The sequence below is a fragment of the Dendrobates tinctorius genome, unplaced genomic scaffold (assembly GCF_039654945.1).
Source record: "Dendrobates tinctorius isolate UK_male_01 unplaced genomic scaffold, ASM3965494v1 ptg000019l, whole genome shotgun sequence".
Lineage (NCBI taxonomy): Eukaryota > Metazoa > Chordata > Amphibia > Anura > Dendrobatidae > Dendrobates > Dendrobates tinctorius.
The window spans coordinates 66,151,145-66,174,842 of NW_027361687.1; the positions used below are offsets into that span (position 1 = coordinate 66,151,145).

The window sequence follows — 23,698 nt, forward strand, 5'->3', positions numbered from 1 at the left end:
GACATTACCAAACCCCACTTACACATGAGCGAGTGTTTTGTCTGTGTGGACAGCACTTCTGAGCAACAACGGGCGTTGCTGTAGCCCAGGAAATAAAGTTCAGGTCATAGAAACATGAACACAACAGGAGACCTGGATCCTGTTGCCAGGCAATTATTTATTCTGGAAGAGGACTGGCAAATTCAAGTGAGATTCAGGCCTTGTTCATTTTCACAAAAGTAAGCCGGTCAAAATTATCGGCGGATAGTCGCGTGCGACGGTCTGTTACCACACCACCTGCAGCACTAAAGACATGTTCCGATAATACACTGGCAGCAGGGCAAGCCAGCACCTCCAATGCATACTGGCTAAGCTCTGGCCATGTATCCAGCTTAGAGACCCGAAACTTGAACGGCGAAGAGCCGTCTGGGAGTACACTAACAGGGCAAGACAAGTAGTCTGTCACCATCTGACGGAAACGTTGCCTCCTGCTGAATGGAGCCGTCTGTGATGGTGTAGCCGTTTGTGGCGGTCCCACAAAACTTTTCCACATTTGGGCCATACTGGCCTTGCCTTGTCCTGCGGCACTGCCTCTGCTACCTCTTTGTGTAGAGCTTCCTCCACTGCCTCTACCCACATGGCTGCTTTGAAAAGCACTACCAGCAACACTTGCGGGGGGAATGGAGAACATGATGGCCTGCACAAGTGTTTCTTGGTACTCCCGCATTTTACGCTCCCGGTTCAACTGTGGTATGAGGCTTTGTAAGTTGTCCCGGTAGCGAGGATCTAGGAGGGTGTACACCCAATAATCAGCCGTGTGGAGAATGTTGGCGATGCGGCGGTCATTTAACAAGCACTGCAGCATGAAATCAACCATGTTCTGCAGACTGCCAACTGGACCGGAAACGCTGTCCCCAGCTTGAGGCAGCATCTCAGCCTGCTCAGCATTACCCCACCCTCGCTGTACACACTTGACTACTAGAGCCTTGTGTACCTCCCTCCTCTGGAGAGATGTGTTCCTCCTCCTCCATTGACTCCTCGTCATCCTCCTCACTAAGTGTCCCCTGCCTGGGCCTTTGTGTGGAAGCACGTTGCGCAGACTTGCCAGAAGCAGATGGCATTTCTGACTCCTCATCCTCGACCTCTTCAAAAACCTCCTCACTTAGTGCTTGTAAGGTTTTTTGAAGCAGACAGATAAGGGGGACAGTCATGCTGACTAGTGCATCATCTGCACTGGCCATCCGCGTGGAGTCATCGAAGGCACGCAAAACTTGGCAGATGTCCCTCATAGTGGCCCACTCGGTGGTGAAGTGTGTCCGGCGCACAGTGCGACTTGTTTGCGCCTGATGCAGCTGGTACTCCATTACTGCTGCCTGCTGCTCACACAACTGCTCCAACATATGTAACATTGAATTCCACCTGGTGGGGAGGTCACATATGATGCGATGTTCTGGCAGGCGGAATCGGCGTTGCAGAGATGCAATGCGCGATCTTGCCATGCTGGAACGCCGCAAGTGAGCACACTCTAGGCGAACCTTGTGCAGCAGTGCATCAAGATCCGGATAGTCCCTCAGAAAGCTCTGCACGACCAAATTGACCACATGTGCCAGACATGGTATGTGAGTGAGGTTGCCTAGGCCCAGAGCTGCAACTAGATTTCGGCCATTGTCACTCACTACCAAACCTGGCTGAAGATTCGCTGGAACAAAGCACACATCGCTCTCCTGCTTGATGGCATTCCAGAGCTCCCGTGCTGTGTGGCTCCGATTCCCCAAAGAAATTAATTTAAGGACGGCCTGTTGACGTTTGGCCACACCTGTGCTCATATCTGGCCTAACAGGCTCATGCAGTGCTGATTCCGAGGAACTAGAGTAGGAGGAGGACTCAATATGTACAGACTGCATTCCTGCAATCCTTGGAGTTGGCAGAATACGTACAGAAGCACTCTCCAGATCTGTACCCGGCTCCACAACATTGACCCAATGGGCAGTGAGGGAAAGGTATCGTTCCTGTCCATGGCTACTGGTCCACGCATCGGTGGTCAGGTGGACCTTGCTACTGACGGCGTTTAGTAGCGCATTTTTAATTTTTCCCTCCACATGCTTTTGCAGGGCAGGGACGGCTTGCCTGCTGAAATAAAAGCGGCTGGGCACATTGTATTGTGGAACTGCCAATGACATCAAGTTCCGGAAGGTGTCAGTCTCCACCAGCCTGAATGACAGCATCTCAAGGGCCAGTAGTTTGGCAATGCCGGCATTCAGAGCCAGTGCTCGGGGATGGTTTGCCGAGTATGGCCGCTTTTTCTCCCATGCCTGTGCTACCGATTGCTGGTGAGTGGCCTGGGAGTGTGCTGATGACTGAGAACGTGGTTCAGTGGGTGGAATTTCACTGGGTCTCTGGACAACAGTGGCAGAGGTTCTTCCATGGCGTTCCAGTGAGGAAGCCGAACCAGCTGTGTGTGAGCTGGAGGAAGAGGCCCCAACACAAGCTGAAGAGGTGGTAGGTGCTGCTGAAGTTTGGCCTACATCTTCAGTGTGTCTGTGTAACTCCACCTTGTGCTTGGTACGCACATGTTTCCACATATTTGTGGTATTGAGGTTGCTCACATTTTTCCCTCGTTTAACTTTCTGACGACACAGCTTGCATTTGACAAAGCAAATGTCATCTGCAACTGTGTCAAAAAAAGACCACGCACTGCAAGTCCTGGGAGCGCCCGTTTTGTGTTTTGGAAGAGGATTGCTCCTCACGGGTGCCAAAGTGGAGGCTACAGGCAACCAAGTCTGCCCCCGCCCTCTCCCTCCTGTTTTGGCCGTTCGGGGAATCTGTTCCTCAGAGCTGCTCCCACCACCTTCCTGTGGCTGACGCCATGATGGGTCAAGGACCTCATCATCTCCACTCCCCTCTTCAAGCACCGGCTGGTCCTGGGTTTTCTCGCCAGCACCATACGCACCAGAAATTGGCAACTGAGTCTCATCATCATCAGATGAGTACTGAGGTTTGCTGACAATAGGCACTGGCCCACCCGCCTCTTCAGATTCAGAGGGACAAAGCAGTTCCGCATCACTGCATACTCCCTCTTCTTCACGCTCTAGAATGCTGCTTGGCTGGACACCTCTTTCCAAGCCAACAGATTCTGAGAACAGAAGTAAAGATTGAGATGGCTCCTGTCCAGGGCTCTCAGACTGCCTGGGCAATTTGGCAGGTGGTGAAGAGACAGATGGCTGCTCTTCAGTGCTCTGGCCCTGAGAGGATGCGGAAGTCATTGAAGTGGATGTGTTAGCTGCCATCCATCCGACAACAGCTTCAATTTGTTCGTCACGCAGCAGTGGGGTACGGCGAGGTCCTACAAAGCTGCGCATGAAGGACTGTTGCCTGGTAAAAGTGGGGGATGCCGGGTCACTGGTGGCCGCAGCAGACACCGAATCCCCACGTCCTCTCCCTGCTGAATCCCCCCATCCTCTCCCTGCTGAAACTCCACGGCCACGACCACGTGCATTACTCCCTGCCTTCTTCATCTTGGTAGACTGATAAAGATAGGCAGAAAAGTAAAAAAGGGGGGGCTTAGTGTTCTTATTCCTGAACACCAGCTAACCAGTATAAGAAACACTAATTTTGCTAAGAGTGTGTGTACTACACTTTAATATGATCTAATGTGGCCTACACAACTCTAAAGTGGAGTGTTTGGTGAACTTTATTTCCTTTTTTTTTGGGGGGGGGGAAATAAAAGGATGTGACCAAAGTTCGAAAGCTATAGTTTCACAAACTTTTTGGAGCGATTACAATGCAGGAAGCTAACCTACAATGCAATTGATGAGGCTCCAAAAAATAGGGTGATACTAGTCTGGCTGGCGCTGAAGGGCACAAGCCAGAAAAAAGGCTCCTCTATCTAAACCTATATAGTGTTTGCAACCAACCAATGACAATGGATGCGGATGGAAGCACACTAATATAGGAGCAAAAATCTGGACAAATTAGCTGCAAAAAAAGGACTATGTATGAGGCAGTGACGCACGCTGAGCGGACTACAACCAGCGGTGGCTGTAGAACACACTGCAACGTGAGCTGCACTCACACACAGAGAGACCTATCAGACAGCCAAAAACAGTGCAGAGAAATGGGCTATAGCACTGAAAGGCTGCTGAAAGGCTCCACTGTCCACTCCTTTAGTGTTTGCAACCAACGTATATGGATACGTAGGGAAGCACACTATACAGGAGAAAAAAAAAGCAGCAATAAAAGAAAAATGTGTATGAGGCAGAGACACGCTGGGCGGCCTACAAGCAGACGTGCCTGCAGGACACTACACAGCGTGGGTCTGCACTCACACAGCCCTTGCAGACAGCTATTAAAACAGCGCTGCTCGGCTTAAAAAATGCTACAGTGGTGGATTATGTAGCCTGGGTAGAGCAATAGATATGTTTGATGATCGCTATTTCTAACTGTCCCTCACAGTCTTCAACAGCAGCCTGTCCCTAACTGAATTCACAGCAGAGTGAACCCGAAATGGCGGCTGCTGCGGTTTTTATAGTGCATCATGACATCATTTCAGCAGCCAATCACAGCCATGCCAGTAGTTAACATGCCTACATGCCTAACAGGATGTGCCCACACTTCTGAGGATCCCCATTGGCTGAATCAAATCGAGCGGGCTCCTAGCATTATGGGAACTTCCGATTCCGGTATTCGATATGAAAAAAGTATCGGAACTAAGTATCGGAATTCCGATACAGCTAATATCGGCCGATACCTGATACTTGCGGTATCGTAATTCTCAACACTACTCATTACCTGTAGTAATGGCACCTGTTTCAACTTATGTTATCAGTATAAAAGACACCTGTCCACAACCTCAAACAGTCACACTCCAAACTCCACTATGGTGAAGAACAAAGAGGTGTGGAAGGACACCAGAAACAAAATTGTAGCCCTGCACCAGGCTAGGAAGTCTGAATCTGCAATAGGCAAACAGCTTGGTGTGATGAAATCAACTGTGGGAGCAATAATAAGAAAATGAAAGACATACAAGACCACTGTTAATCTCCCTTGATCTGGGGCTCCACGCAAGATCTCACCCTGTGTGGGTCAAAATGATCAACAGAACAGTGAGCAAAATCCCAGAACCAAACAGGGGGACCTAGTGAATGACCTTCATAGAGCTGGGAGCACCGTAACAAAGGCTACCATCAGTAACACACTACGCCCCTAGGGACTCAGATCCTGCAGTGCCAGACGTGTCCCCCTGTTTAAGCCAGGACATGTCCGGGCCCATCTGAAGTTTGCTAGAGAGCATTTGGATTATCTAGAAGAGTATTGGGAAAATGTCATATGGTCTGATGAAGCCAAAGTAGAACGGTTTGGTAGAAACCAAACTCGTCGTGTGTGGGTAGACAGAATGCTGAGTTGCATCCAAAGAACACCATACCTACTGTGAAGCATGGGAGTGGCAACATCATGCTTTGGGGCTGTTTCTCTGCAAAGGGACCAGGAAGAATGAATGGGGCCATGTATCGTGAGATTTTGAGTGCAAACCTCTTTCCATCAGCAAGGGCATTGAAGATGAAACGTGGATGGGTCTTTCAGCATGATAATGATCCCAAGCACACCGCCAGGGCAATGAAGGAGTCGCTTCGTAAGAAGCATATGAAGGTCCTGGAGTGGCCTAGCCAGTATCCAGATCTCAACCCCATAGAAAACCTTTGGAGGGATTTGAAAGTCCATGTTGCCCAGTGACAGGCCCAAAACATCACTGCTCTAGAGGAGATTTGCATGGAGGAATAGGCCAACATACCACCAACAGTGTGTGCCAACCTTGTGAAGACTTACAGAAAACGTTTGACCTCTGTCATTGCCAACAAAGGATATACAATGCGTTGCGAAAGTATTTGGCCCCCTGGAACTTTTCCAGGGGGCCGGATACTTTCACAAGGCACTGTATAACAAAATATTGAGATGAACTTTTGATAATGACCAAATACGTTTTCTCATTTTGACTTTCATAGTTGTGGTCTATCCATTACCACTCACTCTACCATCTGAGTAGGGGTAGAGGACACTGTCTGCAACCATTTTTGGACCAGATGCAGCAGATCAAATATTTGGGAGTGAGAGGGTTTGTCACGGTGATACTCTCAGCCGTGGACCCTTTTGTGCCCTGACAGACATTGTCACCCCCAAGAGTGCCAAAATTTCAGCTTCACATATTCCTTGGTGTCTTGTAAGGCTAAGTTATAGTAGGCCTTCTGGGGCTACCTCGTTAAGTATGGCACCAGGATTTCTGCCCATTGCTCTGGCAGGAGTTTCTGCCTCTCAGTGACCCTTTTCAAAAATGATCAAAAATGCCTCCATATTATCACCCTCAGTTATTTTCTGCAGTGCTCCTCTTGCTGCCTTCCGGATGGAAAAATCATCAGTTGACCTTGGAGTCGGAGCTGCTTCCGTGTCACGTCAGTCTCTGCAAGTAGATCAGACTGTTGCTGCTGGTGACAGTCCTGCTGATGTTGCTGAATCTGTTGCATAAGCTGCTTATTTGTATCCTGTTGTGCCCGCTGTTGTGTGTTGGTGCTGCTGCAGTTTGGCTTGCATCAGGTGTTTAACTAGGTCCTCCATACAGTCTGATGTTGCTTGCTGGCTTGTGGTCGCCTTCACTCAGGACATGCAGTACATCAGTAGCAGTCACATGTTCCCTGGGAACACTGCCCACCCATGTAACTCCCAGTTGTGGGAATGCTACTCTCTTGGGTGCGTGGTGAGGTAACACAGGAACCGTTTCCATTTAAATGTCCATGCTGGTTTATTGGTGCTTCATAAACAGGCCACAAGCAAAGGAAAATAAATGGCCTTCAGTTCAGGTAACACAAAGTAAACAGTTCTTAACAAAATCACTTGAGAGGCAGTCCTGGTCACACAGGCTGGATAGCATCCAGTATACCGGCTCAGTCTGGAGTCATCACACAGGAGGTCCTCTACCTCCACACACACAGACCATGAGTCAAACAAACAGAGTCCATTTTACCCTGTGAACCACAAGCAGGGGTGGGGTATGTGTCAGGCAGACCCCACCCATCTCTCAGGCTGCCTGTAAAATCTGGTCCAGATGCACCTAACAAGCCTCTTAGTACTATGTGCACTGATACAATACTCCAGGATTACATCACAGAGGACAATCACCTCTGTGATACATTACTCCCATCAACTGTGTCCGGTAGCCACCTTACAATATACTCACAACGCTTTACACCGCATGCATTCTCTATACTCTCTGCAGCGCACAGATACACAGTACATAACACACTCAGGCCAGCTATATACATATGTGGCGCCCCTGAGGGTTCTGTCGCCACAGAGGTACTGCACCTCCTCCTGAGGTGTGGTACCCCACTATCCAGGTAAGGTGGAGACACCCGACCACACTCCCAACACTCACATCCCACACGTACACCAGTAGTGTAGCAGAGCAACCTTGGTGACTCCCTGCTTGGAACGCGAAGAGTGCTGGGAGGTGGGTGGAGTTTAGACTGCACAAGAGAGCGGGAGAATATTAGGAAAAGGTCAGTTGGTGAGCGGAGATCCCCTGAGAGGGATGGAGTGAAGGAAGTGCTGCAGCAGACAACTGTGACCTGGAGCTGCTAGCACAGGAAAGAGCAATAGAAAGCCTGATTCTTCAGAAGGAAGATAGTTTAGTACGGAACGTAAGGAGAAGAAGAGAACTAAGGACTAGGGTCATTGCAGAGCCCTTCCTCAAGTTTGAAGTGCATGGCCGGGGTCCGGTCCCCAAGGTTGTATGGATACTGATGTTCCTGTAGCAGAAACCGGAGGAATAGAAGTCGTCACCACTTTATTCCTGTCTAAGTCTTGGGGGCACAACAGCAACGTGGGTGAGCCGGGACATGATAGCAAGGAGTCCCCGAAGCAGCTACAGCTGTCTGCTGTACAAGTAGAGTTCTAAGTAACATCAAGAAGGAGGAACTTGAGTTTAATGCACAACTACAAGTACTTCAGATTAAGCGCTAATGTGAAGACGTTCAGAGAAGGCACATGTTGGAGGAGTGCTGGAAAGGAGTACTTTACCTTGCCTGGGAGTTGGCTGAGCCCCTGACTTGGAGGACACGGCACCGAAGCGGGCATCTGTGCGCACCAGACTGTGAGTAAAGCCTTGGAACTACACGTGGGTCGACCTCCCAGGGCTGTGGGGTTCTCAGTACCGGGCCGGTCTCTCAGATAGGAATGTCACAGCAGCAGTGACCCGGTCCGTGGCCCTGCACGCCCATGTAAAAGTGGTAGAGTTAGGAATAAAGTTTGTAAAGGATTCGTGACGCCACCTGTGGTGTTCGGCAAGGAAGGTGTGAAGCCGACGCTGCAAACAGATCCTCTGGGACAGATGGTGTAGTGCAGCAATGATGTTGTAGCCCTCCACAGGCAGGGCTGTAGTCCCAGGGCAGTGTAGATAAAGGGTTAGGAAGAAGGTACAGTGTTTGGCACAGAGATGTAGCCGTGCTGATGATGTTGCAGGAAGGAGGCAAGGACACAATAGGGTGCAGTTTCTTTACCTTTACTTGGCAAACGCAGTCCAGGGTCCTGATTACAGATGGCACAGGAGCAGGCTAGCCTGGAAGCAACTCAGGGATCTCTCTATCAGATGGGATGTGTAGTCTCCTTCCTAGCGCTGGCTTGAGGTACATGCAGTACAGTGTTACACTGACGTTCCTCCTTCTTATCTTCTCTTAGAACTACCTCGTATGGCAGACAGCTGTAGCCCTCTATCTCTCTTGGCTCACCCGTCACTGTTGTGCCTCCGAGTCTTAGGTGGGAATAGAACATTTACAGCTTCCTACTCTGGTTTCTGTTGCAGGACCTTCAGTATCCATACATCCGTGGAGACCATACTCCAGATCATGCGCTATCATCAGGAGGGAGCTCTCCATCCTCAGCTCAACCTCCAGCTTCTTTCCACACGTCTACACACGTTGCCCTCCTCACACTAACTATTTCCCTCCCTGGCCCTCAGAGCACGCTCCTCCCCCAATCCTGGTTCAGAGCTCCCTCTGCTGGCCTGGAGTGGGAACGTGTTGCATGTAAATGATTAACTGTTATAGAGACCCTTCCTTGCTTCCAAGCATGACATCACCCTCCCTGGAGGAAGGCAATGCCATTGTGGCGACCATACTCCTGGGGGCGCCACATTCCCCCCTAGTGCAAGTCAGCACTCCTGGGCTGATGAAAAACATGAAAAACCATATAAACAAATAACAATTATGAAGGTTACAAGATTAAGAAAAATTCAAAAAACCAAAAGTTCCAAAAATAGTCCTGTGATGATAAGTCCAGCATCAACGTCCATGGTCCATTCCTGGGCAAATGGTGAACTATTTACAAGAGTAGTGACCACACACAGTCCTGTGGTCAAAATGTCCACAAAAACAAGCGGGAAAAATTCAAAAAGAACAATCTTACAGAATATCTGTAGGCACAAAACTTGAACAGTTACATATATACATTTTTAACAGTTACATTACTTTAATTTGATTATATGCGGAATTTAATGGGTGGTATACCTTGTGTAGTGCGGGTAGACCTGCGTAACTCTGGTATGGGTAAGCTGGGTAGTAGCCGTCTACGGACTCCTCACCATGGGTATGACAGATTCACCACTGGCAGGGCGAGGATTCTCTGGCTCCACTGCTGGTATGGCATCTGCTACCTGAACTTCCTGATTCTCAGAGTTCTCTTGAGTCACGTCTTCTTGTACTACCAGTTTGGGAAACGTCAACACTGGCACCACTATAGCATCATTTACTTTAGTCCAGTTGGCAGGGAATTCTCCAAGTATAGTGCTGACCTTTGCTTCTTCTTCTATGGGTTGGATGTTATTTTGTTCTTCCATTCTTTCTTTTAACTGGTCAGGGCATAATTTCAAATGATCCCTCGATATTGCTGCTGAGGTTTCTCCTCCATCTTTACTAATAAGGCACACCTTGGTATTATCAAAGTTTGATGGTAAAATGGTGTAAGGTTCAGCTTCCCATTGGTCATCCAATTTATGCATCCTCCTTTTCCTCTTTAGGACTTGTTCTCCTGGTGACAAGGGAACTGCAGGTGCATGTTGGTTGTAGTGCCTTTCTTGTTTTTGTCTTGCTTGTGCTAGACTCTTCTCCACACACTCTTGTACTCTACGGTACTGCTGTTGTCTTTCTGTATCCCAGTCAGCATCTGGGGCTGTCACCTTAGGTGTAAGGACTCCCATGTCCAAATCAATAGGCAGCTTACCAGGCCTCGCTCTCATTAGGTAGGCTGGAGTACAGTTGGTGGAATTCACAGGAATGTGATTGTAAAGGTCTACCAGATCTGGCATCTTTTCTGGCCACAGATTCTTCTCCTCCAAAGGCAATGTCTTCAGTAGATCAATCACCACCTGGTTCATCTTTTCATACATGCCATTGGTCTGTGGATGGTATGGTGTTGTCCAGATCTTCTTACACCCATACAAGTTACAGAATTCCTGGAACACTTCTGCCTCAAAGGCGGGACCTTGATCTGTAAGCACTCGCTCAGGATACCCATGTGGTCTACAGAAGTGCTGTTTGAATGCTCTGGCTGCTGTCCTGGCTGTTTGATCTTTGACAGGCACAACTACCAGGAATCTTGAGTAGTGGTCCACAATGGTAAGAGCATAGATGTAGCCTGACCGGCTTGGGACCAGCTTCACATGGTCCAGGGCGACCAATTCGAGTGGCTGTTTGGTTACCATTGGCTGCAGAGGAGCTCTCTGGTTGTTTCGATCCTTTCTGCGCAGGTTACATTGTCCACACTCCCGGCACCACTTTTCAATGGCCTACCTCATACCAGCCCAGTAGAATCTCTCCCGGAGCAATGCTTCCAACTTCTTCCATCCGAAGTGTCCAGCTCCATTGTGGTATGCTTCCAAGACCATTGAAGCCTCTCTCTTTGGGACTACCACCTGCCAGACCAGCTCATGAGTGCGGGCATTGATACTCCTCCGACACAGCTTTCCTTCATACATAAACAGCCGACCTCTTTCCTTCCACAACTGCTTGGTTTCTTCAGGAGCATTCGACTCTGGGCGTGAGTCAGCTTGTGACAGTAGCTCCTTCACCAGGCGGACTGCGGGGTCATTATCCTGAGTTTCTGCCCAGTTATGATGGGGCAATGGATTTAGGGTGACCTCTTTCAAGCCAGACCGTCTGTTTCTCACTCCTTGAGCACGTTGGGCCGCAAGTGGCCGGTGGAAGGGAGGTAACTCTATTTCTTCAAGAGCCTCAGGGTCTTCTCCTGCATCTGGCAGATTAGGCATTCTGGACAGCGCATCAGCATTGGCATTCTTGTAAATTCGGTAAATTCATAGTTAGACAGCCGAGCCATCCATCGCTGCTCCAGTGCACCTAGCTTGGCAGTTTCCAAGTGAGTCAACGGGTTGTTGTCCGTGAAGATGGTAAACTTCGCTGAAGCTAGGTAATGCTTGAATCTTTCAGTCACAGCCCAGAGTATGGCAAGGAACTCCAGCTTGAAGGAACTTTAGTTGTCAGAGTTCCTTTCAGTGGGATGAAGCTTCCTGCTGGCATAGGAGATCACTCTTTCCTTGCCATTCTGTACCTGTGACAGTACTGCTCCTAGTCCCATGTTGCTGGCATCAGTATACAATACAAACGGTTTGTCATAATCTGGGTAGGCCAGAACTTCATCCCTCCAACTCCTCAGTCCATTCAAAGGTGGAACTTTTCTGTTTGGCCTTCTTGGACTGCCCCACCAGAAGAATTGGCATGGGGGTGGCTATCTCCGTGAAGCTTTTGATGAACCTTCGGTAGTAGCCTACCGACCCAAGAAATTGGCGTACTTCATGGAGGTTACTGGGCTTCGGCCAGTCACGGATGACTGTGACTTTGTCCGGATCTGGTGCCACACCTTCCGCACTCACCACATGACCGAGGTACTGTACCTTGGGCTTCAGGAGGTGGCATTTGGAAGGCTTCACCTTCAGGCCAAAGTTGGAGAAGGCTTCAAACACCTCAGCCAGGTGTTACAGATGGTCTTCATAAGTCTTGGAGAAAACAATGACATCATCAAGGTACAAGAGGACTGTCTCAAAGTTCATGTGTCCCAGGCAGCACTCCATCAGCCGTTGAAATGTTCCTGGGGCGGTGCAGAGCCCGAATGGCATATAGTTGAACTCACAGAGACCCATTGGGGTGGTAAATGCTGTTTTCTCCTTCTCTGCCTCTGCTACGGGAACCTGCCAATACCCACTAGTGAGATCCAAGGTGGAAAAGTAGTTAGCAGTTTTAAGTGCAGCTAATGACTCCTCAATTCTAGGTAATGGGTAGGCATCTTTATGTGTAATGCTGTTAATTTTCCTGTAATCAACACACATTCTCATGGTACCATCCTTTTTCTTTACAAAAACTATGGGAGCTGCCCATGGGCTACAACTGTCTCTGATAACCCCAGCTTCCTTCATCTCTCTCAACATACCTTTAGCACATTGGTATTGTGTTGGGGGTATAGGCCGGTACCTTTCTTTTATGGGAGGATGATTCCCAGTGGGGATATGATGTTGAACTCCTTTTGCCTTCCCAAAATCTAGGGGGTGTTTACTGAATACCCGCTCATACTCCTGGGTCACCCTGTAAACCCCATTTTTCTGGTATGAAGGTGTAGAGTCAGTCCCCACCTGCAGTTGCTGGCACCACTCCTCCAACTGCTTTACAGAGCCATTGTCCTCCACCTGTTCGGATGAGACCAAGGGCTCTGCTGTCTGCATTGCTCTCCCTTTTCGTACATCAACTACCCCTCTGGCTGTCAGGACAGCGGGCCGGCTGTCAGAGTATACTGGCTCTACCAATGCCTGGTAATCTTTTCCTCTTAGACCTATAGCCGCCCGACACCAAATTAACATTTCACAACTGGGTGGTATTGCAATGGGGAAAGCATCACTCACTCTGACGCTGCCAATTTCTCCGTCAGAGAGTTCTACCTGTTGTCTTTGCATCAGGGCCTTGATCTCCTTCTGCCGGACTTGTTGTTCACTGGAACCAGCAGTCTCAGCCACCTGTTGCAACAAGACAATAACCTCAGAAAGACAATTTTCAATCACATTGGTACCAAGAGTCATCATTGGATTACATTCTCGTCGATCATTATCCACAACTATTAGACCTTGAGATTTTAGCTCTACCCGACCCACTTTAACAGTAATTTCTTTACACCCAACTTGAGGTAAAGACTGACCATTGGTGGCCACTACTGTCAGTTCATTAGTGGGGCCATGGGTAAGTTCAGAGTCAGCCCAATACCGCTTGTAAAGGATATAGGGCATAGTTGTCACCTGGGAGCCAGTGTCCAGAAAATTGTTCATGGGGATGCCGTCAATTACCACTGGAAGGATTAGTCTCCCCCCAACATACTTGGCTCGCCAGTTCCTTGGGCCTTGTGGTCCTACTCCTGGGGGTTGACCCTCTGCCCCAGTGGTTACTCGTTTAAAGGACAGAATCTTTCCAGATCGCCTGCCTTGTGGCAGCGACGACAGATGGGACGTCCGTCCTGGTCATAGCGGTCATTGGTCCTCCCTCGGAGTGGCGGGGTTCTCCTCTTCCGGTGCCACGGGACATCCTCTGGACTCGAAGCAAGCTGGATCTTCTTCTTGGAGGACACCTGCAGGGACTGCACGGTTTTACTAAGTGCAGCCATATCTTTGGTCAACTCCTGGACCTGAAGACGCAGCTCTTCAGTTGGATCTTTATCCAGAGTCTGTGCATCAACCTCCACAGGGATGGAAGGGAAAGATGTTGCTTCCTGGTGGTAGGTGATTGCTTAGCGCCTAGGGGGCGCTGGACGGTTGACAGTTGGTTCCTGCAGCACCCGGATAGCCCTGTCCTTGAAATTAGCAAAGTCTAGGTCAGGGTTTTGTAGGGCTATGATGCGCAGCTGTGCTCTGTGGGTGCTGGATAGGAGTCCTTCAATAAACTGCTCCTTCAACAGTTTGTCTTCTTCTTTCACACTGTCTGGGTCAATTTGCTTGACGGCTCGCAGCGCCTTCTGCAGGTTAAGAGCATAGTCCCTTATACTGTCCTGCGCTTTCTGTTTACATCCAAAGAACCTCATCTTGATTTCAGCTGCAGGGCGGGTGTCAAAGGTGCTTCTTAGCTTAGCCAGGGTCTTTTTAACAGTCTCCTTGTCAGTGTCCTGCCAGGCTTTTACTTCCCTCTGCGCTGCATCTGTTAGCTGCCCAATTAGAATATTCACCTTCTGGCTTTCAGACAGAGGATACACCTCAAACAAACTGCACAGTCTCTCTTTAAATTCACTCAGGGTATGTGACTCACCCGAGTACTGCAGTAGCCAGGTCGCTCCCAGTATGTAGGTCATGGACAGCGGCATTATGGGGACCGCTGCGGTGGGCGCTACTTCTTGCGACGCTGAGGGGTTTGCGGGAGCGCCCGCCGCTGCATTGGCGTTGTCCTCAGACATTTTCTCTCCACCCTAGTTAACGTGAGCCAGGCCGCGGGGTTGCGCTGGCTTACCGGATGCCGCTCCTCGGCTGGATCAGGGGACGCCGGAACTGCAGGCCTTAGCTTCTCACTTCTCGCGCGCTGTCCTCTTCCCGCGCGGTACTCCACTGCTTCGCTCTCTCCGGCAGGCTCCGCCCACGACGGCCGGCCTCTCTGGGTGCCCGCGCGCGCCAAGCAGCGGGATAATGGCAATGGCGCCAATTTCGCATACAGTCGATAGCATACAACAGTCTCTGGCACACAGGACCCGGGGATACCGGGCTCCATGATCCTGTTCGTGACGCCAAAATGGGTCGCCCTCCCAGGGCTGTGTGGTACTCGGTACCGGGCCGGTCTCTCAGATGGAAATGTCACAGCAGCGTGACCCAATCCGTGGCCCTGGGCGCCCATGTAAATGGGTAGAGTTAGGAATAAAGTTTGTAAAGGATTCGTGACGCCACCTGTGGTGTTCGGCAAGGGAGGTGTTAAGCCGACGCTGCAAACAGATCCTCTGGGACAGATGGTGTAGTGCAGCAATGATGTTGTAGCCCTCCACAGGCAGGGCTGTAGTCCCAGGGTAGTGTAGATAAAGGGTTAGGAAGAAGGTGCTGTGTTTGGCACAGAGATGTAGCCGTGCTGAGGATGTTGCAGGAAGGAGGCAAGGACACAACAGGTTGCAATTTCTTTACCTTTACTTGGCAAACGCAGTCCAGGGTCCTGATTACAGATGGCACAGGAGCAGGCTAGCCTGGAAGCAACTCAGGGATCTCTCTATCAGATGGGTTGTGTAGTCTCCTGCCTAGCGCTGACTTGAGGTACATCCAGTACTATGTTACACTGAATTTCCTCCTTCTTATCTTCTCTTAGAACTACCTCGGAAGACAGACAGCAATAGCCCTCTATCTCTCTTGGCTCACCCGTCGCTGTTGTGCCTCCGAGTCTTAGGTGGGAATAGAGTGTTTACAGCTTCCTACTCCTCTGGTTTCTGTTGCAGGACCTTCAGTATCCATACAACCATGGAGACCAGGCTCCAGATCATGCGCTATCATCAGGAGGGAGCTCTCTGTCCTCAGCTCAACCTCCAGCTTCTCTCCACACGTCTACACACGTTGCCCTCCTCACACTATTTCCCTCCCTGGCCCTCAGAATGCTCCCCCCCCAATCCTGGTTCAGAGCTCTCTCTGCTGGCCTGGAGTGGGAACGTGTTGCATGTAAATGATTAACTGTTAAGGCCCCGTCACACATAGCGATCTCGCTAGCGAGATTGCTGCTGAGTCACAATTTTTGTGACACAACAGCGATCTCACCAGTGAGATTGCTGTGTGTGACAGCGATCAGCGACTGGCCCTCCTGCCGGTATCGCTGATCGCTGCAGGAAAGGCCAGGACTTTTTTTTGGTCGCTGGTCTCCCGCTGGCCAGCACGCATCGCTGCATGTGACATGCGGGAGACCAGCGATCAGCGTCTCTTAGATACCCGATGTGTACGTTAGTTACCAGCTTCCTGCATCAGCGCGCTGGTTACTAACGTGCCAGATATGAGTCTACTAAGAATCTTTTTTTTTTTTCAGGAATTTTTCACTGACAACCTGTGGGAGACACTGCCAGAGTCTTGGAGGATAGTGTTGTCAGACCTGACTTCTCCGGAGCTGGCCGATCTACTCCTATCAAGCAGGAACACAAGGAATGCGAGGTAGGTGAATGCAAGTTATCTGGTCAGACAGATATCGTGCTGACAGTTGCTCCTCATACCTGCCGGACACATACAGTGTGCTGTATGGAGCTGTCTCAGGAGCTGAGCCCGCGCCATACACCCACTATACCTGACAAAAACTGATGCAATGGGAGCCAGATGCCAGCGGCATTTATATGTCTTCCAGATGTCGTCCATCACTACTGACGGGCCCCAGCACCCCGCGTGACGCCATCACAGGGTGGCATTTCAGCCGGACACCTGACAGGAAAACGGTCTTTGCCACATCATCCCCATTACAGTGCCTGCTCTCTGAGCACTGCACATACATAGGATTATACTGAGCGGCACTGAGAATCAGATTATTTGTGTAATGAATGGAAGCGGAGGCAGAGATGGTGAAATTCACATTCGTTTTTATTTTTAAAGTGGAACCTAGGGACCACGGTCTGGGGGGCTCCGAAGGGGGCGTGACTAGTGAGCCCCGGGCACCCATAGTAAAGCCCCTCAGACAGGGCCAGAATGGAATACCCAGAGGACACAGGTGCTACCTCCAGTTAGACCCCGAACACGTGGCAGCTGTCCCAGCGGGACCAAAAGGGATAACAGTAGTTACAGCAGACTCTGTAATGAGCCGAGTCCTGGATCCGGGTAGATGGTAAGGAGTCGGTTCCAGTGACCTTCACACAGTCCTCAGACACGGATAGCTGTTGGCGGAACGGGATGGCTTTCGCCCAGATGGTTGCAGATATAACCAGGAAGCACAAGATACTGCTATGCTGTGGAGACAGAGAGCATTAGAAAATGCACAGAGACTGCAGATGCAGCGCAGACAGGTTAGCATGAGAACCGGATGTAGCAATGATAGATACTCGTTGCTCCGGCGCTCTCCCTATGGAGGAGAGGCCAGAAATAGCAGCCAGTGCGCTGCCATTGGTTAATTGCACTTTTTGAATAATGCACGCCGTCCCTTTAAGAAGGCAGGAGAGCAGGCGGGCTGGCCATAATAGCCTTAGCTACAGATCTCCTCACAGGATGCCAGGAGGCAGGAGGGAGGCCTGAATGCTGAGGAGCAGCCTGAGATCCAGAGAAGGCCGGCTGCTGCCTAAGGACAGCATGTGAGGCTCGAGGTAAGTGCCCATAACGGAGGGCAGCGGCAGACCTGAACACAGCGCCAGGACGGGGACCAGGTGTAACAGTGGCAGACCTGGGCGCCGCGCCAGGACAAGGACCGGGTGTAACAGTTTGTTTCCTGTCCAGTTACAGGTCAGTATGGCCGCTCAGCCTCTTGGCTTTGAAGGTCACAGCGCAGACCTTGTCCTACCAGCGAATGCCGCGTCCTGATGTGGGCAGCACAGACAAGAAGAGACCGGCCGAGTTCCAGTCAAACCACTGCCAGAGCTCCTTACTGGATCCACTCTTTCGGAAACACGTGAAGCCCAAGAAGCAGCATGAAATCCAACATTTGGGGAAGGTACAAGGCAATATAGTGGAAGCCCCCTGCTCACATGCACATAGGTCATTTTATAAAGCCTTTTGGGGGCACAGTCTGCTCAGCTTGTCATTTCTTATTATCCCACAGCTTGTAAAGAAGCTGAGTGATGTGACTGGGTGCAATCATGTAGTGGACATCGGCAGTGGCCAGGTAAGGATATTAGTGATGGCTGACTGACAGACGGACGTATATGATGCCTACTAGATGGCTACATCTCATCCCTTTTAAAGGGGTTGTTCTCACCTTCATAAATGGGTATTGTCGCATTGTACTTGTAAAGATGAGCACATTTTTTCTATTAAGCTTACAAATATTGTTTTGGAGCTGGAGTGATCTGTACCCTCCTAATCCCGGACAGCTTCAGTGCAGTGCTTACAACCTAGACAGCAGCGGTGGTTGATTTCCTAGGCAACGAGTTGTAAACAAAATAAAGAGTTGATATCTCAAGAACGGCTGTAAATTTTAATAAGCAATAAATTGCAAAAGTGCTTGTTTTCATAAGCTCTATCCAACAATATCTATTTATACAATGGGAATAACCCTTACAATGTTGTTGTAGGTGTAGCTGAAAATACTCATGACTGCTTGATGTTTGCTGATCACCTTTCCACCACTACACTGTCTTTCTAGGGTCACCTGTCAAGGGTCTTATCCTTCGGTCATGGACTTGGCGTAACAGCACTAGAAGCCGACCACAACCTCGTCTCTATGGCCATCAAATTTGATCAAGATCTCATCTACATGCTGAAGAAGGAGCGAGTGAGGCCTGCAAAGGTGACTTTATTCTGAGATAACAAGAAATTAATTTAGACAGTACTGAAGCATTTATCATCCACCCATAGGATGGATGATAACACCTAGTTCAGTGAATTGGGGCCAATAGGGGCAGTGGTCCAGAGAGACTATTTGTACTAAAAAAAAGTGCTAAACAGATTCCTGGATAATTAATAAGATTGTAGTACAAAACATTTTCTGTAATGACGCTTTTCACATCTTAATTCCTTCATGTGACCACTAGATGTCATCAGGGTCTCTCTCACTCATTTTAGTCTCCTTTTCTCCCTATTGATTAGGGTGACATCTGGTGGCTGAATCCAGTAACTTGTCTATAGAACTAAAATCTATAGGAGTCAAACCGAGGACATCTAGTGGCCACATGTAGAAATTGTTAAGTGAAAAAGCCCCATACCTCATAATATTATGACCCCTGCTGGCTTTTATATACAGTTGTGGCCAAAAGTTTTGACACCCCTGCAATTCTGTCAGTTTCTTCCTGAAAATGATTGCAAACACAAATTCTTTGTTTTTATTATCTTCATTTAATTTGTCTTAAATGAAAAAACACAAAAAGAATTGTCCTAAAGCCAAACTGGATATAATTCCACACCAAACAAAAAAGAGGGTGGACAAAAGTATTGGCACTGTTCGAAAAATCATGTGATGCTTCTCTAATTTGTGTAATTAACAGCACATGTAACTTACCTGTGGCACCTAACAGGTGTTGGCAATAACTAAATCACACTTGCAGCCAGTTGACATGGATTAACGTTGAATCACCCTCTGTCCTGTGTCCTTGTGTGTACCACATTGAGCATGGAGAAAAGAAAGAAGACCAAAGAACTGTCTGAGGACTTGAGAAACCAAATTGTGAGGAAGCATGAGCAATCTCAAGGCTACAAGTCCATCTCCAAAGACCTGAATGTTCCTGTGTCTACCATGCACAGTGTCATCAAGAAGTTTAAAGCCCATGGCACTGTGGCTAACCTCCCTAGATGTGGACGGGAAAGAAAAATTGACAAGAGATTTCAACGCAAGATTGTGCGGATGTTGGATAAAGAACCTCGACTAACATCCAAACAAGTTCAAGCTGCCCTGCAGTCCGAGGGTACAACAGTGTCAACCCGTACTATCCGTCGGCGTCTGAATGAAAAGGGACTGTATGGTAGGAGACCCAGGAAGACCCCACTTCTTACCCCGAGACATAAAAAAGCCAGGCTGGAGTTTGCCAAAACTTACCTGAAAAAGCCTAAAAGGATTTGGAAGAATGTTCTCTGGTCAGATGAGACAAAAGTAGAGCTTTTTGGGCAAAGGCATCAACATAGAGTTTACAGGAGAAAAAAGAGGCATTCAAAGAAAAGAACACGGTCCCTACAGTCAAACATGGCAGAGGTTCCCTGATGTTTTGGGGTTGCTTTGCTGCCTCTGGCACTGGACGGCTTGACCGTGTGCATGGCATTATGAAGTCAGAAGACTACCAACAAATTTTGCAGCATAATGTAGTGCCCAGTGTGAGAAAGCTGGGTCTCCCTCAGAGGTCATGGGTCTTCCAGCAGGACAATGACCCAAAACACACTTCAAAAAGCACTAGAAAATGGTTTGAGAGAAAGCACTGGAGACTTCTAAGGTGGCCAGCAATGAGTCCAGACCTGAATCCCATAGAACACCTGTGTAGAGATCTAAATATGGCAGTTTGGAGAAGGCACCCTTAAATATCAGGGACCTGGAGCAGTTTGCCAAAGAAGAATGGTCTAAAATTCCAGCAGAGCATTGTAAGAAACTCATTGATGGTTACCGGAAGCGGTTTGTCGCAGTTATTTTGGCTAAAGGTTGTGCAGCCAAGTATTAGGCTGAGGGTGCCAATACTTTTGTCTGGCCCATTTTTGGAGTTTTGTGTGAAATGATCAATGTTTTGCTTTTTGCTTCATTCTCTTATGTGTTTTTTCATTTAAGACAAATTAAATGAATATAATAATACCAAAGAATTTGTGTTTGCAATCATTTTCAGGAAGAAACTGAGTATTATCTGACAGATTTGCAGGGGTGTCAATACTTTTGGTCACAACTGTAGCTATTCCTGCAGATGAATATTACTCGCAACTTTATTGCCTCATTCTTTTAATTTATACTTTGTTTTTTTCTCTACTTTAAGATCGCTGCTTACGATATTACCAGCATAAAGTCAACCAGTCCTCCGCTTCACGTCTCGGCCTGTGTAGACCCTCAAGCCTCCTGGGAAGAATTTATGCAGCAGTTGATGAATCACCAAGAGACCAGATCCAATACGAGTCTGATATTTCCTTGTACACAAGACCCAGTTGCATCTACCTGTCCAAGTGTAAGCTCTTTAGACCAGCGCCATTTTACTCAGAAGGACAACTTTATATTAACCGGCCTCCATGCCTGCGGAGACCTCAGTGTCGCCATGTTGCGCCACTTCACCAGGTGCCCCCACATCGTTGGCATCACCTCTGTTGCTTGCTGCTATATGAAATTAACCACCAGTGAAGTGCCACGTCCTCCCGGGGTCCTGACTCCATGTCATCACCCTGACTCAACCCTACAGCAGTATGGCTACCCCATAAGTTCCTGGGTCTCTGAACTCCCCGGCCACAAACTTTCTTATAAGTCCAGAGAGGTGGCTTGCCATGCCATCGAAGACTACATAGAGCGCCTTAAAGAGGAGAGCGACATGTTACGGATTCATTGTTACAGAGCAGTGCTGGAGACTGTGATCCGAGGTATAGATCCCACCATGAAACGAGCCGGGGTCCAGACCATCAAAAATGCTCACAAGCTTCTTTTCATAGAGTACGTAAAGAGCCCTTCTCTGGCACCGCTCACTTCTACATGTGGAGATGAGTGGGGCTGATAGACTCCATGTTCATTTCTTTTGCAGATATGCTAAGCAGGGACTGCAACGTGTTGGCTTGGATCCTGATACCTCCCTCAGTCACACCTTAGTAGAAGCCATGTTGTCTCAGCACCAGAAAGTGGTGTCGTTCTTCAGTCTGGCCCTGCTGCTGGCCCCACTAGTAGAAACCCTGATTCTGCTGGATCGGGTGATCTTCCTACAAGAGCAGGGTAAGTGGCGCTGCTTTCTCATATCACAGTAAAACTTCATATCAGCATTTTCGGCCCGGTCATGGCCTTAGGTTGCCGCTGCTTAAGAACCCAGAATACTCCAAATGGTCAATATATGTTTAAGGTGTTTTTATAAAGGGGCAGGGTATTAGCATTATGTAAAGTCTTGGCATCTTGCGAGGATCTGCCATCACTTTATGATCAGTGAGGACATAACCACTATAGAAAATGAACGGAGCGTTGATAACGTCCTGCAATCCCTTTGCTGATGTTTCTTTGCACAGCGGCACTTATGCCACCCATATGTGTCCCGGTCATCATGGGACGTCAGTAATCATGCCACAGACCTCTGTATTACAGAATTGCGCCATTTTGGATCAAAAGGGGCACTTGAACCTGCAATCACTTGATCGCTTCTACAATAGAAACATTCAGATGATTGGTGGTTCAAGTGTGCATCCTGTCCCAAAATGTAAATCGCAAAATAATAATATAATAACTAGATGTGTATTTCCTGAAGGAAGTACAGATAGTGCTTTGAAATGGTGCCTGGGCTGCCCCTTTAAGAGAGACTTGCCTGCTGCCCCTGCAAGACTTTCAACTCAGGATCTGTATTAAATGTGGGTGCCTCTCAGGGGCCACTTTGGCCTGTGGGGCCCCTCAGGGTCTGATTTTGTGGATGGGGCCCCTCAGGGTCCGATTTGGTGGGCGGAGCCCCTCAGGGTCTTATTTGTTGGGCAGGGCCCCTCAGGGTCCGATTTGGTGGGCGGGGCCCCTCAGGGTTCGATTCGGTGAGCGGGGCTCCTCAGGGTCCGATTTGGTGGGTGGAGCCGCTCAGAGTCTGATTTGGTGAGCGGGGCCCCGATTTAGTGAGCGGGGCCCCTCAGGGTCCGATTTAGTGGGCGGGGCCACTCAGGGTCCGATTTGGTGGGTGGGGCCCCTCAGAGTTCGATTTGGTGAGCGGGGCCCCTCAGGGTCCGATTTGGTGAGCAGGGCCCCTCAGGGTTCGATTTGGTGGGCGGCGCCACTCTGGGTCCAATTTGGTGGGCGAGGCCCCTCAGGGTCCGATTTGGTGAGCGGGGCCCCTCAGGGTCCGATTTGGTGGGCGGGGCCCCTCAGGGTCCGATTTGGTGGACGGGACCCCTCAGGGTCCGATTTGGTGGGCGGGCCCCTCTGAGTCCGATTTGGTGGGTGGGGCCACTCTGGGTCCGATTTGGTGGGCGTGGCCCCTCAGGGTCCGATTTGGTGAGCGGGGCCCCTCAGGGTCCGATTTGGTGGACGGGGCCCCTCAGGGTCCGATTTGGTGGGCGGGGCCCCTCAGAGCCCGATTTGGTGATTGGGCCCTTCCAGGGTCCGATTTGGTGGGTGGGGCCACTCTGGGTCCGATTTGGTGGGCGGGGCCCCTCAGGGTCCGATTTGGTAAGCGGGGCCCCTCAGGGTCCGATTTGGTGGGCGAGGCCCCTCAGATTCTGATTTGGTGAGAGGGGCCCCTCAGGGTCCGATTTGGTGGGCGGGGTCACTCTGGGTCCGATTAGGTGGGCGGGGCCCCTCAGAGTCCGATTTGGTGAGCGGGGCCCCTCAGGGTCCGATTTTGTGGGCGGGGCCACTCTGGGTCCGATTTGGTGGGCGGGGGCCCCTCTGGGTCAGATTTGGTGAGTGGGGCCCCTCAGGGTCCGATTTGGTGGGCGGAGCCCCTCAGAGTCTGATTTGGTGAGCGGGGCCCCTCAGGGTCCAAATTTGTGGGTGGGGTCCCTTAAGGTCTGATATTGTGGGCGGAGCCCCTCTGGGTCCAATTTGGTGGGCGGGGCCACTCTGGGTCCGATTAGGTGGGCGGGGCCACTCTGGGTCCGATTAGGTGGGCGGGGCCCCTCAGAGTCCGATTTGGTGAGCGGGGCCCCTCAGGGTCCGATTTTGTGGGCGGGGCCACTCTGGGTCCGATTTGGTGGGCGGGGCCCCTCTGGGTCAGATTTGGTGAGCGGGTCCCCTCAGGGTGCGATTTGGTGGGCGGGGCCCCTCAGTGTCTGATTTGGTGAGCGGGGCCCCTCAGGGTCCAAATTTGTGGGTGGGGTCCCTTAAGGTCTGATTTTGTGGGCAGTGCCCCTCTGGGTCCAATTTGGTGGGCGGGGCCACTCTGGGTCCGATTTGGTGGGTGGGGCCCCTCAGGGTCCGATTTT

The 23,698-nt window shown here is 49.9% G+C and overlaps 1 protein-coding gene across 4 annotated transcripts in view; it reads left to right on the forward strand.

The window, feature by feature from the left end:
• The window catches only part of METTL25B (methyltransferase like 25B), an 81,111-nt gene that overhangs the window by 25,549 nt on the left and 31,864 nt on the right, over positions 1–23,698 (forward strand). For all 4 annotated transcript variants that reach the window (XM_073567159.1, XM_073567161.1, XM_073567158.1 and 1 more), the window contains exons 3-8: positions 16,047–16,168; positions 17,429–17,642; positions 17,751–17,813; positions 18,294–18,437; positions 20,593–21,251; positions 21,340–21,524. In XM_073567159.1, coding sequence (XP_073423260.1) covers positions 16,047–16,168; positions 17,429–17,642; positions 17,751–17,813; positions 18,294–18,437; positions 20,593–21,251; positions 21,340–21,524 — 1,387 coding nt within the window. The remainder of the gene's footprint in view (positions 1–16,046; positions 16,169–17,428; positions 17,643–17,750; positions 17,814–18,293; positions 18,438–20,592; positions 21,252–21,339; positions 21,525–23,698) is intronic.